Source organism: Centruroides vittatus, unplaced genomic scaffold, assembly GCF_030686945.1.
Source record: "Centruroides vittatus isolate TY-2023 unplaced genomic scaffold, ASM3068694v2 contig_971, whole genome shotgun sequence".
Lineage (NCBI taxonomy): Eukaryota > Metazoa > Arthropoda > Arachnida > Scorpiones > Buthidae > Centruroides > Centruroides vittatus.
In genome coordinates, this window is record NW_027122644.1 from 2,345,040 (window position 1) to 2,359,310 (window position 14,271).

The window sequence follows — 14,271 nt, forward strand, 5'->3', positions numbered from 1 at the left end:
TACTTGATGAAACATAGCAATTTTTTAATAAAAAATTTTGGCTTTGTAGTATGAATTTTCTTTATTATTCAAAATTAAATTAATATGTAAAAAATGTTAATTATTTTTTTAAATGAAACTTTGAACACTTATTTTATAACTTTCCTATTTATAATGTTAAGACAATTTTATTGTGTTATTTCATTATCAGATTCCCTATTAAATAAAATTATAAATTATTAATATATAAGATGATATTTATAATGAAAAATGTTAAAAGTTTTAATTTTTATTATTAATTTTAAAATAAATATAAATATGAAAATATATATTTTCAACACAAGATTTTATAGTATGATTTCATTGGCATATTTATTGTTTTGGGCCATTCATTCATATCCACCCCTCCAATCTTTTTCACATTTCACATTACTTTTGTGTTGCATGTTCTATCTTTATCACTGCACAGAATTATATTGAAGGACAACTAAATTTGAAGCTGTTGGGATGATAATTTTCATTCCTATATAATCCAGAATTAAATCATTAAAAGGTATATTTTTTATTGTCTGTTTTATAATTTATGCAATAATAATTTGAAATTAATTTTAATAATAAATAATTTATGATTGAAAAAATTTTAAAGAAATTAATATTATTTAAATTTTTGAAATTATATGATATTCATAAAAAATTTTATTTTATGAGAATGTTTTTGATTGCAGTCCAGAGAAAACAAAAACAGATTTTATATATTATACATAAAATGTTTTCAATATTGATAAAATTTATGTTCTTGTAAAGATTATATTTTTATTATTATATTTTTTATTTTCTATATTTATGATTCATTCTTGTAGTTAGTTATAATTTTGCAATAATAATATTTCATTAACACATCAAAAACAGTTTTGCATGAAGATGTATTTATTAACTGAAATCATCTAATTCTAGATAAATTTACTGAAAATGCTCTTATTGAATAAATTTAATAAATTTGGCATTATTCATATTTTTTTAATTAATTAAAATATTAATTTAAAAACATCAATACACATTTTGATGTTGAATTTTATTCATCTATTTACTAATGTATTTTAAGTAAATTATACATTATTTATATTGCATTAAAAATATCTCTTCATAAAAAATAATTTGATTTAAACATTATTATTAATTAATTTTATTTGCCAGGGAAAGTATCCCTATAAGGGGGTGGTACAAATACATATATTACTTAAAGAATTAATACATGATAAAGATACATATTACATAATTTTGTAGTGAATATTAACAACATAATTTGTTGCGTGGCACTGTTAATACCCTTAAGGTATATTATTATGAAGGATTTGCCCAAACATACAACAACAAATATTTAGATGTTACCAAGATTTTTTCAGTGATTTTAACAAAGTAGTAACAAATTTTATGGGCATCCTTTCTACTGATGAAATTTAGGTTGATTTTAAAGTCAAGAAATAATCCATCATTGCATATTCTTATAATGTCATTTTTTTCACACAAATTAGTTAGTACTTAGCAATTTTGGAGTAAGTAGAGCATAGAGATGTCATCAAATTGGGATAATTGACAGAAAGTGAGCAAGTTTCCAGTCTTAAATCATGTCTATAAACAGTAATTCTGATATACCAAATGTATTTAAATTTCATCAAAATTTATAATGCCAACGGCAGTGCCTGCTTTTTCTCGATATTGCACTGCTTTATCATTTCTTGATATACAAATTCGGTATTATCAACACTTTTGTATTTAGGTTTGTAGTAAAGTTTTATAATACGTTTTAATATCTGGGAAAAAGCCCAGATAAAACTTAACTCTTGACGGAAGGCATATCCAGGTATTGTATTTTCAAGATGAAGTGACTTACAATGGAAGTAAATATGCAGAATTTCAAGGTTGTATGAGTAATCCAGTCCTCATATTGGGCCTGCGTAATAGATGACAGGATTTACAATGATATTGTAAAGTTTAAATTGAATATTCAAATTTGATGTTTTCATTGTTATAATAAATTGTCAATTGCTTGTTTAACTTTGATATTTAATTGCCCTGACACTTCCAATTGATAATAATAAGGAATTGATTGATAGAAAAAAAGTTTACAGATTGAAGTTTATCTTGTTTGTTAATTTATCATTTAGTTATATCTATTCTTGATGATGGAAGAAAAGTATCTACTTGTACTAGTTTTCCAGTGGTTAAACTGTAGGTTAACTTTTCATGGTTGATTAATAAAATATCATTACGCAGTTTAACCTGCAAATTTTGTTTACGTAGTTCGTAGAAAGTTGGTAATAAAAATTTCCGCCTAGCTCTTGAATTGTTAGTCAAATCCAGAGAGATTTGTAATTTATTCCATTCTTCTAATGAATTCTGTTGTTTTTTTCGTATAATGGTAGTAAAAATACGGTCTCTAATTTGATTATTGCTGAGAGTAACTCTTAATATTATATTGGGAGTTTTAGACAGTTGGACTATCTCTAGTATATCCTCTTGAGCTATATTTTGTAATTTTAAAAGAGAAGTAATAAAGTTATGTATTTCTGCTCTTGAGGTGTTTTATGGTTTGAATAATTATACATAATAATGTTATTATAGCGATGTTCATTAATTAACGAGTCCATTTTAAATTGAATACAATCCTTGTTAATTTGTAGCTTATCTACCTGTTGTTTTAAGTTAATTAATTGTTTCTCCATTTTTAGCTGGTGGTTCTTCGTTTCACTGATATTTTCGTGAATAGTTTCTAAATCTCGTTTTATCATAACCATTTGTCTAAAGAGTTTGTCATTAGCAGTATTAATCAAATCCGATATTTTATTCCATAACACTGAAGTAGAGGTGTCTGGAAGTTTATCTGGTTTAATAGAGAGATAATGGTCAGACTTGGTTAACTCACCTGGAATGCCATTTGCATTTATTTGCAATGAGTTTAAGATGAGATTCATTTCTTCACTAGTTTCTTCATGAAGGTCTTTTCCAGAATTGAAGTTAAAGTCCAATATTGTCTTGGAATTTGACGAGAGAGGTTGGTTCTTCTTGGTATCCGGTTTGGCACGATTTGTTGGAGGCCTTCCTCGCTTAGGTGGAGAACGTTGCATTTTTATTGAAGGTGTTATTATTGAGATAATTTATCTTAATAAATTACAACTTTAAACTTTTAACAGCAATAAAAAGACAAAAACGAATGTTGCTTAGGCTTAGTATGGATGACCAGGAGCACAAGAAAAAGTGCCAGCAGCCTCGACCGATGAACACGCCCCCCTGATTTAAACATTATTAAATTTTTATTAAAGAATTATCAAATTATAACATTTTATTTTTGTATAATATATATTCTAATATAGTTTATTTTCAAATATTAATCAATTTGATAAAACATACTATAATTTTAAAAATTTTATATGAATAAATGTATCATATTTATCAGACAGCTTTGTTTTTTGATTAGAGTTTTTCAAATATCTTTTAATAACGATCTTAATGCTTTTGACATATTATTACTGAAAAATTTAATTTATGTTTTAATATTAGAATCACATTGGTCAAATAAACAGGTGTTGACTCTGGCTGAGATAGTGAACCACACATTCTGTAACTGACTGATGTTGACTGGGAGCAATGAATAATGACAAACACACATATGCTTTCCCAGTCCATGCTAGTTACTCAGAGTTGAGATAATTGTGCACACTAACAGATAATAAAAAATTATAAAAAAAGAATAAAAATCATTTTAAAAAATACAGTGGTACCCTTCTTTATGTTTACCACTGTGATGATCATTGTGGTAAGGAGCACACAAAGATACATATACAAAAAAACAATATCTTTATTTTGCATGATTGCATGATGAACGAGGTTCTTTGAATTCTAACTCTCTTCAGTCCAGGAATTTGTGTTTGTTTACAGATTATGCTAACACCAAAACTTGATTTAGAAAAATAAACCACAACCTATATTAGGTTTGTGACAAAGAATATGGATTGATATCTTCGGGACTGCAATAACAAAAAAGGATTAATTTTAGGGTCTTATAACTAATTAAATACTAAGTAAGAAAGGAAGTGATAGATGTATCAGGTCAGTCCATAAGTTCGTGCGTATTTTTCGTAACGACGGTCGATTTTTTTTCAATTTTTCATTTAAACGCTCTAATTGCTCACAATACATTTGAGCTGTAATTGCTTGATTAGGTTCTAACAGCTCAAAGTGAATTACACCCGACATATCCCACCAAACAGACAAAAGAATTTTTTTTGGATGCGACCTTTTGCAGTCTGTTTTGGCTGCTTGTCGCCATCCATCCATTGTTTTTTTCTCGTCACATTATTATAGAGGATCCATTTTTCGTCTCCGGTAACCAGCCTACCAAGAAAAGGTTCTAAAGCAATACGGGATAAAAGAGACGTGCAAATGTTTACACGTTGTTGTCGGTTAGCTATTGACAGTTCGTGCGGTGTCCATTTTCCTAGCTTTGAAACTTTTCCGATTTGTCGTAGGTGTCTATGAACAGTTCCGTGGGATGAATTTAAACGTTCCGCAATTTCGTCAACTGTTAAAGATGGTTCTGCTTCAACTGGTGCAGAGAGAGCATCATCATCAAAGTCAATGGATCTTCCAGTACAAGCCTTATCCTCCACACTAAAATCATTGTTTCTAAATCTTTCAAACTACTTCTGCGCAGTCCTTGCACTAATTACGATTTGATTATGTACAGTATTTATTTTTTTGGCTGCATTTGTAGCATTCTCACCACTTAAAAGTAAAAAGTATAAAACATGTCTTTTGTATTCGTCCGTTACTTTCATTTTAACGAAAATAAACAACTGAAATGTTCACAATTCTGAACAGTATTATATGAATGAGATCCAATTTAACACTTCGGTGTAAAAATTATCACATTAGACTGACATTTTTAACAGCAAAACAAAATTTTTCTCAAGGTCATAAAAATGCGCACGGACTTATGGACTGACCTGATAGAAAGGATTAAGAGATAAGTCTATAGGAAAGTGGTTCTTCTATGTAGTTCAGGGTGTGACGACAATCCTGATCCTTGTTTCTTACACAAAAAATAATCTCTTTTGCTTTTACTGGAGAAATTTCTCTGGTATTCTCTGTTAGTCTTTATTTTCACTCTTCACCAGACTTGAATTCAGAATCATGTGGGCTTCTCTTTGCCTCCAATCACTGCCAATGCACAACCTGGAGTATGACCTTTCCACGTCCTTTCCCTTAGATGTCCAAGTAAAAAAGTGACCATTGCTCTCCTAGGGCCTCTTCTTTTCTTTTGTTCTATGGATTAGTCACCAGCACCCAAGAGGAAGGAGTTAAGAAAGAACAATATAGAAGGGACAGAACAATGAAACAAAGAAGAAAGAAAGGAAGCTATACTAAATTAAAATAAAAATATATACAAAATATGGTATACTGCCACACCACCAAAGGGATTGACATCTACTAGATTATCTACTATTGGTCACCACATAGAAATGAAGATCATTATGCAATATTATACAACCAACATTTCAATAAGAGATTACTGTATAAAAAATACTGTAAATACTGTGTATTATCAATACATTTAATTGAAAACATTACAGAATATGATACATTGGGATACTAAACACTTAGATAAACATTTTATTAAATATAAAACTTTGAATATATAATATTTTATCAAAAACACTTAGAATATAAATACATATATAACAAAATATACAATATTTTGTTACATCTCATAGTTTACATCTGTTCAAAAATTATGAAACTGGAAAACATAGTAAGCAGTTAGTGTTTAAATATTTTAAGTTAGAGTAGTATTGAAGAAAGAATCAATCTGATTTTTTTGGCATTTCTTAACAGCTGCAGAAAATAAATTCAATGTTCCTAGTTTGAAACATTTTAGAAAATTTTGATAAGGAAGACAATGTTTAAAAATCACATTTTACATTACTTTCCAAGATAATTATTGTTTCAATTATTGATACTTCATTTATATTTTAATACAAACTTGAAACCCAGATAAGGTGGCTATTATGTAAAAAGGTTGTGACCTCTACACAATTTTTTTTTCATGACCTGTAGAGTCTGACTCCTTTTCTTTCTCCCAGATTGGTACATACAGTATACTCTATAATCTTCTAGCTTTTAGAAACTTCCAAGTCCTAGACATCAAACAAAGAATAAAAGCAGAACAAAGTCACAAAGTAGGAAAAGACAGGAAGTTGAAACACACAGAACAGAGAATAATTTAAATTATAAAATATAATAAACAAAGTTTTATTGAAAAATTAAAAATTTCTTTAAAACTAATACCAAAAAACCTTAAATCAGTAAAATTAGAATGTTTATTAATGGAACAATTATTTTTGATCATGTACAATTGCCATCTTCAGGTTCTAGAATGGAATATAATAAATAGAACAGGAAGCATATTTGAAATTGAAAACATTCAAAAATAACTTACAAAATTCTTTGCACTACTAAATTTTTTACTATATAATTTAAAACTTTCAATTGCAAAACAGTTCCAATTCCAAAAACAAAAATATATGCATTTGGTCAACATATAGAGGCAATTTTCTATGGCATGAATAGGCCAAGATTGGTCAAAATATAAGTTTTAGAAGTGGTCAACATCTAGAGCAGGAATCGCCAAAGTGGTCGATATTGACCCCCAGAGGTTGATATAACATTATTGGTGGGGTTGATTATCAAGCTTAAGCTGAGGATAAGGAGGAGCTAAGGATCAAACTTATCCAATGATTGTCAGTTACAAAAATTATTATTAACATATATACAATAAATGAAAAAAATGCAAAATTAAATGTATTAAAATAGTAAGAACTTTTTTTTTGCTTGTAACAAAAACCTTTTGGTGGGGGTCAATGTGAAGTTTCAAAAACTTGTAGGGGGTCAACGATCAAAAAAGTTTGGCAACCCTTGATCTAGAGAGTTTAACTCTGTATGTATTTGTCCTGTAGAAACACAAGTTGAACTCTCTAGATGTTGACCACTTCTGAAACTTGTACTTTTACTAATCATCACTAAATACATTTGGCTGCTGAGACACATTTATTATGTGTCCTAGCAGTCAAAGGTATTTAATGATGATTTTAGTAATTATTCTTTCTGCTGAGTATGGGTTCAGTTTTATCCAATTATGTTTTAATGTCCAATCTATAGAAAAATATTACAAATTGGCAATTTAATATGTTATTTTTATAAGGTACAAATTTAAAATTACTTTTTAGTTGTTCAATATTTAATATTCAAAATAAATTGAAGTGCTAAAAAATTAGACACACCTACCTGATAATGTGTAGCTCCTTCCTGAGCCCAAATAACAGTCATTACACAAAGTGACACAGACTCCACGAAGTGTCTGACTTGTTGCACAGGTATTACAATCCATGTACATTTGATGATTCTCCATAATTCAGTTGCATTTGTTGGATACTTCTGCAAGGCATTGAGTGACATTTACACAATATCCCATAAATGCTCAATGAGGTTCAAGTCTGGTGACTGAGATGGCCAAAGGAGTAGCTGAAAATCTGAAGTGTTCCACAAACCATTGTTGTGTCACCCATGCCCTGTAGAGAGTAGCATTATCCTGTTGGTACAAACTATAACCATCTGGGAACATAGCAAGCATAAAGAGAGCAAAACATCTGCTTCAAGATTAGTATACGTCACTCTTGTCAAAGTTGACTAGTCTCACCATTGGTCTCCATTCACACCAACAGAACACACTCCAAACCAGAACAGATCTGCTCCAGCTTGCACAACATCTTGCTGGGACAATGGATTCATGACTTTGTGTGGTCATCACTATACACAAACACAATCATCAGCTCAAAAAAGCTGAAAACAAGATTCGTCTGACCAGAAAATACAGCACCAGTCATTGATTGTCCAATTTAAATGTTCTCTGGCCTAGGTGAGACTCATTGTCTGAATTCTGGGTGTTAGTAGTGGTATCTGAGTGGGTCAACAACTACCAAACTCCAAGGAATGCAATGTATGTTGTACAGTGCATTGACTGATGGTTTCAGCAGCCCATGTTGAAGTCTGATGTTATTTGGCTTACTGTTGCCCTTTGTTGCATGGTTACTAACCTGGTTAGTTGCCAGCAGGTCACATTCTTGCATCTGCTGTGGGTGCTGACACTGTGCATGTGCTGTTGAAGTCTATCCAGAATTTAAGTATTTCCAGTAAACCCTTGAAACTGTTTAATGAGAAAATCCAAGAGCATTGGCCATCTTGCTGATAGAGTGACATTCTTCTTGCTCAAATAATATGTCCACAATTAAATGGCAATAAATCGTTTACATGGTTCATTGCTACCAAGCTCACACATAGCTGAGAAGTATTGTACTAATAGAGTCACATGCAAATGTTCCAGCTCAAAGCATTTCTCTGTGAGTAGAAGGTAACAACATTGCATGTGCTGCTGTCTCTAATTTTTCAACACAGCTGTTTATAACAGAAATGACATTTATACATACCAAAAAAAGAAATTATTAATGCTTTGAATATAGAAATAAACTTCTATTCATTAATTTATTTCTAAAATTGAGATGATATATGATCTTTTTTACAATGTCTCTAATTATTTTAAATTGGATTTTTTGAAAGTTTATGAAAAAAAATTTATCAAATTAATTGAACCCATAATAAATTTAAACAAGTTAAATTTTATTTTATAAAATATCAGCAATACATATCTAAATAAATAAAATTAAATGTTTTTTCTTAATTGCTGCTAGTTTTTCTCAAAACTTATATTTCACACTTATACACAAAAAAGTAATACAAAATTACTGATAAATTACTTTTAAGTATTTGCTATTATTTTATTTCAACTAATTTATTCTGTTCTAAACAGACTAAAATTATTTTATTATTTTTAAATTTAATATTTATGCTTTGATAATAATTTGTTTATTATGACTATATTACATAACTTAAAAAAATTTCACCCCTATATGTAACTCAGAATATCAAGAATTTCTGAATTACAATTAATCAAATTTGGAAGATATTAAGATGAATGTATTTCAGTAATTGTTCAGGAATTAAATGCATACTTGATTACATAATAATTTGTGTAATTTGTAAATATCATTAACAATAATGATAGTAATCATTCTAAACACCAAATTAATTAATAAATTAACTATTTGCAAAATAAACCTCGTGTTTCTTACAAAAGATTACATTTTCTTACAAAAGATGAAAAGTTCTGTCCAGAGCAGACTGCCCTCCTCACCCTCTTCTAACTATGCTGCTGTGAACAATATACCATATTTTACGGACTATAAGATGCACTTTTTTCTTTGAAAAATTGCCTCCAAAATTCAGGTGCATCTTATAGTCTGTAGCATCTTATAGTCTGTAAAATACGGTATATTTAATTATTGATAATATATTTGTCATCATTAATCTGATAGCAACTTTGTTGTGCTATTAAAACTGTGCATAATTGTTGATATCTTTCTAACTAGATTCATTTATCTTCTGTCTTTCAAGTGATAGTGTCAGTAAGACAGTGCTGTTGTATGGCTGTACAGACACTTTTCAATTATATCATTTGATATCATTAGATTTGATAGATTACAATTAGCCAAGTTAAATGTTTTTAAACAGTTAAGAAATATTTTTATAAAAATTAAAATATATTAGAAATTAATTCATAAAATTATTAAAAAACAGGACTGCACTAAAAAGTTTTAATTAAATCAATTTTTTTTAAAAGGCTTCTTTAAGCCAATTTTTTAAAAACTATTTTAGCATTTAAAAATTTTACATATAATAAAAGTTATTTCTATTTTATTTTATCTTCTAAATTAACAGAACACAATCAATACATTTCAAGCATTAAAAATTTTCATACTAAACATAAGGTCTATGTTTAGTATGAAAATTGCTGCTAAAATGTTTTGTGGTGGTTACACTTATATAAAATTCTTAATTTCTGTTGAATTAAATTAGACATAAAATCTAAAAATTAAAAATAATTAGAATTTAATCCACAAAAATTAGTTAGAAACAAGAAAACTAAAACTAAGTGGTGAACTTATTAATTGTCATAATTTTTATAAATTTTATGCTTTTGAAATTTTAATTCATTTGAAATTGAAAATTTATGCAATTGATATCTGTTAGAAAATGTTATAGTATCAATTTAATACTAAGTTTGAAAAAATTCTGTAATAAGATACTTGAAAGATATATTACAATGTAAAAAAGAAATGAAAATCTTTCTGAGCAAGATCTAGGATATTCAGAGGATGAGCATTATCACCTAGCCACAAATCCTCTATTTTCTGGACAATTGTTCTCTCCCATGATATTGGGCACTTTAATGCCCAATATCATAGGAAAGCATTAAGGTAAAGCAGTACTTTTTTTGCTATCAATTTTTGGGACAATTATTACATAAAATTACCATTATTAATCATAAGCTGATTTTTTTGTTTTTTTATATGCACATGAAAATAAATCTCTTTTAAAATGGTTTAATTTGCTCATTTATTTTCATCGTCTTTTACAGATAAAATTTTCATAAAAGAATATATTTTTTCATATTTGTTACAATTTTTTAAAAAGAAATTCTGTAGTAAAAAATAATATTGATTTGAGTTTTTCTCTAAACACTCCTTGATTGAACTTTAACCCTTTTCTGATTATTAGATATAAGATGATGGGTAGGCAAATGAATTATTTAATTGATTGTCTGTTCTTTTTGATGACAAAAAATTTTAGAATTTTTTAGAAAGAACTTTCTAGAAACACTTTCTGATGACCATCGAAAGATTTTTTTTTATTAATTTTTACTGAATATTAAGTACTAAACAAAACATTACAGATATGTATTGTTACTTTTTTAGATTGCATACTTAAATACATTTACTGCCTAAATTCATTTCATAAGCATATTTACATTTATCAATGTTAAAATAAGCACTTAAACATAAAAAATATTTGAACAGACCAAATTTAGAGTGCTATTTTTATTTAATGAATTAAGACTAATAAAAATTTTCTAACTAAAACTTAGCATAAAACATTATTTAAATTATAAATATTGATTTAAAGCTTTTTTTTTACTTTTAAAGAAATAAAATAATAGATGTATAAAAGAAATTTGAATAATTTTCATCTTAATCATCATTAAATTTAAAGTTCAAATTTATTAAAATTTTTAATACAGCTAACAAATGTTTTATTAACAAAATTTTAAGCTTACTATAATATCAGTATTGTTATTATTGTAATTGGGAAATGCCATAACATTTACATTCCCCTGAAAATTATAAGAATTAATTAATAAATTTTTACTATATAGGACTGCTATGTAGGATATACAGCAAAAGTAAATATTTTTTAAACACATTTATGAATATCAATAATTTATTCCAGAATATAATTTTAATTATGAGTTGATAATATATTATTGAATGAATGGCCCATATAAATTTTCAGTATATTAAATAATAATTTGTATATTTTTATAAGTAATCAAAGTAATATTTTGAAACATTATATATTAATCATCATTTTCTAGTTTTTATGACTGTCAGATTTTAAAAAGTTTTTATTAAATATTAATTAACTTTATAAATGTAATTGCATTTTTTAAAGTAAATGTATACATTTTTTTATTTAATTCTGATGCAATTTCAATTACATAATTTGTGTATAAATTATGTGTGTATTTTTTAAATAATTAAAAAACAGAAACTTTTGATTAATTAAAAATGATTTACTCATTAAGAATATTTCATAATTAAATCAAAATTTCTGTTAAAAAATTATATTTGGTTAATATTTATCATAGAAATAATAGATAATTATGTCTATATCTTTAAATAGTTCTACATAAGAATAATGTTGACATAAGTGTCAAATAATTTTAAATTTAAATTATTACAATTTTTTAAAAATGATTACCTTATTTTTCAAGATACTGATTTAAAACAGTGTTCAGATTTGATTAGGAATTTATATTATTCAAAGGAATTCAACCTGATAATGGGTCATCTTCAGGCATGGATAAATGAAAGTGGAATCACACTTTATACTTTCATCTATTCATACCTGAAAATGACCTTTACCAGATTGAAAACATTAATATTCCTTCAGCTTTGCCCACTGTTAAAGAAGCATTGATTAATTTAATGGATTAACAACAATGGCTAGTTCATTCATTTTTCTACACATTAATTCCATAACTTAAATTTAAAAATATTATACATATTTGTCATTTCCAATAGAACTGCTCTTAATTAGAATCAAAATTGTTCAAGAAAGATGATTTTAAATTCATATAATTTCATAATTAGCTGTCATTATAGAATAATTATTGAAAATCATTGTAATAATTTTTTCATTATTTCAGAATTATCATACTTATTAAAATTCATTTGCAACATTTTTAATTGTTTTGTAAATTATGAAACTAAATATTTAATGACTTTAACTACATACTCTAGAAATTTTATAACTTGCTTAATTCTGAATTACAGTATCTAAAAAATATTTTATCTTAAATAATTTTGAAACAAAAAAATATCTGGCAGTCAATAAAAGAAGAAAATGCAATCAATTACATTTAGCATTTATTAAATTAAAAATTATCAATATATAAAAGTGTTTGTAAAATGAAGATTGAGAATTAATTTAAGATTCATATGCAGGATACACCAGATGCAGATGAATACATAATACCAAAAAAGCAAAATGATAATCCTTTTGTTGAACCAGGTCCTCAACAAACTGTTGTTGACATGAGAGGTTAGTAATTGTATTTTATTAATTATTATAGCTATTGAATTTAGATATCAACTATATTTATTATTAATGAATATAATAATGAAAATAGAAAAAATAATATATTATTTTTCTTCTAATAATTTAATATTGCTTAATCTCAATCAAAATGTTTTTATCAAATAATTATTACCATATATCTCGGCATATAAGACGAGAGTTGAATCATAAAAAAGGCCCCCAAAATCCGGGTTTATCTTATAGGACAGATACAAAAAAAATTAGATTGAAATTTATATAAATTAAAACCATTACTGTATAGTAAAATGGACAAACTGTAATTATTTACTAGTAGAGAGTAGGGCACATGTCCACAAATAGAATAGCACATACAACGTTTATGTGAATAGTCAAGGTCATTACCTGAATGTCCGAATCAGTGTGAATGTTTGCAACAATTGCAAGGCAGTGCTGCCAGATGCAAGAAAATAAAATTTGATGTTCTTTCAAAAAATTATGAATAGGATATAATTCCGTATATGCTATACAGTGTTGTTATCCAGATGACGATCGCTGATCTAAACTAAATTCATAGGCCGTTGATAGTTTGGTGGTCGTCTTATAGGACAGATATATGCTAAAACTATAAAACTTCAACAAAAATTTATACCTCGTCTTATCTGAAAGACGTCTTATCAGCCAAGATATACGGTAATTAAAATTAATATCAAAAAACCTTAAATCCAGCAAGAAATAGAACATTTATTAACAGAATGAACATTTTCAACCATGTATTTGTTTCATTTTTTTTAATTTTTTAAATTATTAATAATAGTAATAAGTATTACTATTATTAATAATTATTAATGTCAATTAATTATAATAATTGACATTATAAATACAATATATATATTATGGTCAATAGTGTGTAATGTAAAATAATGTGAATATCTGTTCATTTATATAAAAGATCAAAGTAACATAATAATGATGTCTTTGACCAAATGCTTACTTCATTGTACAAACACATTAAACATTCACATCTTTCACCAGATATGATATTTTTTTTCAAGTGAGTATTATTGACAAGTTTGTTTGTTTTAAAACAACTGTTCAAAACAGTGTTTAAAACAAGTTGTTTAAAACTATTTTAAACAATTAAAAAATGTTTAGAACCATGCAGAATCAAGTTAATTTTTTGTAAAAAAAAATTGAAAACCTTTTTTTTTTTTGATGAATATCAAAAAAAAAAAAAGTACAACAAAAGTATCATGAAACCATACTAAATCATAGGCCTGTTGAAAGCTATATCTTTATATACTGTATTAAGAATACTCAGGTATTTTCTATGAAATAAAGTAATAAATATTTACAAGATAATAAACACAATTCACATATATCTTACCCAATTTTTGAGATATATTATGTAATTGTAAATATATCACTCATCAAACCATCACCACCAGTTTATGTCACAAAAAAAGA

The 14,271-nt window shown here is 26.8% G+C and overlaps 1 protein-coding gene across 1 annotated transcript in view; it reads left to right on the forward strand.

The window, feature by feature from the left end:
* Window positions 1–14,271, forward strand: part of LOC136985578 (sodium channel protein para-like) — a 324,996-nt gene that overhangs the window by 169,885 nt on the left and 140,840 nt on the right. Inside the window, 1 exon segment of the mRNA XM_067282895.1 lies at window positions 12,714–12,810. Within this exon segment, the coding sequence (XP_067138996.1) occupies window positions 12,714–12,810 (97 nt within the window).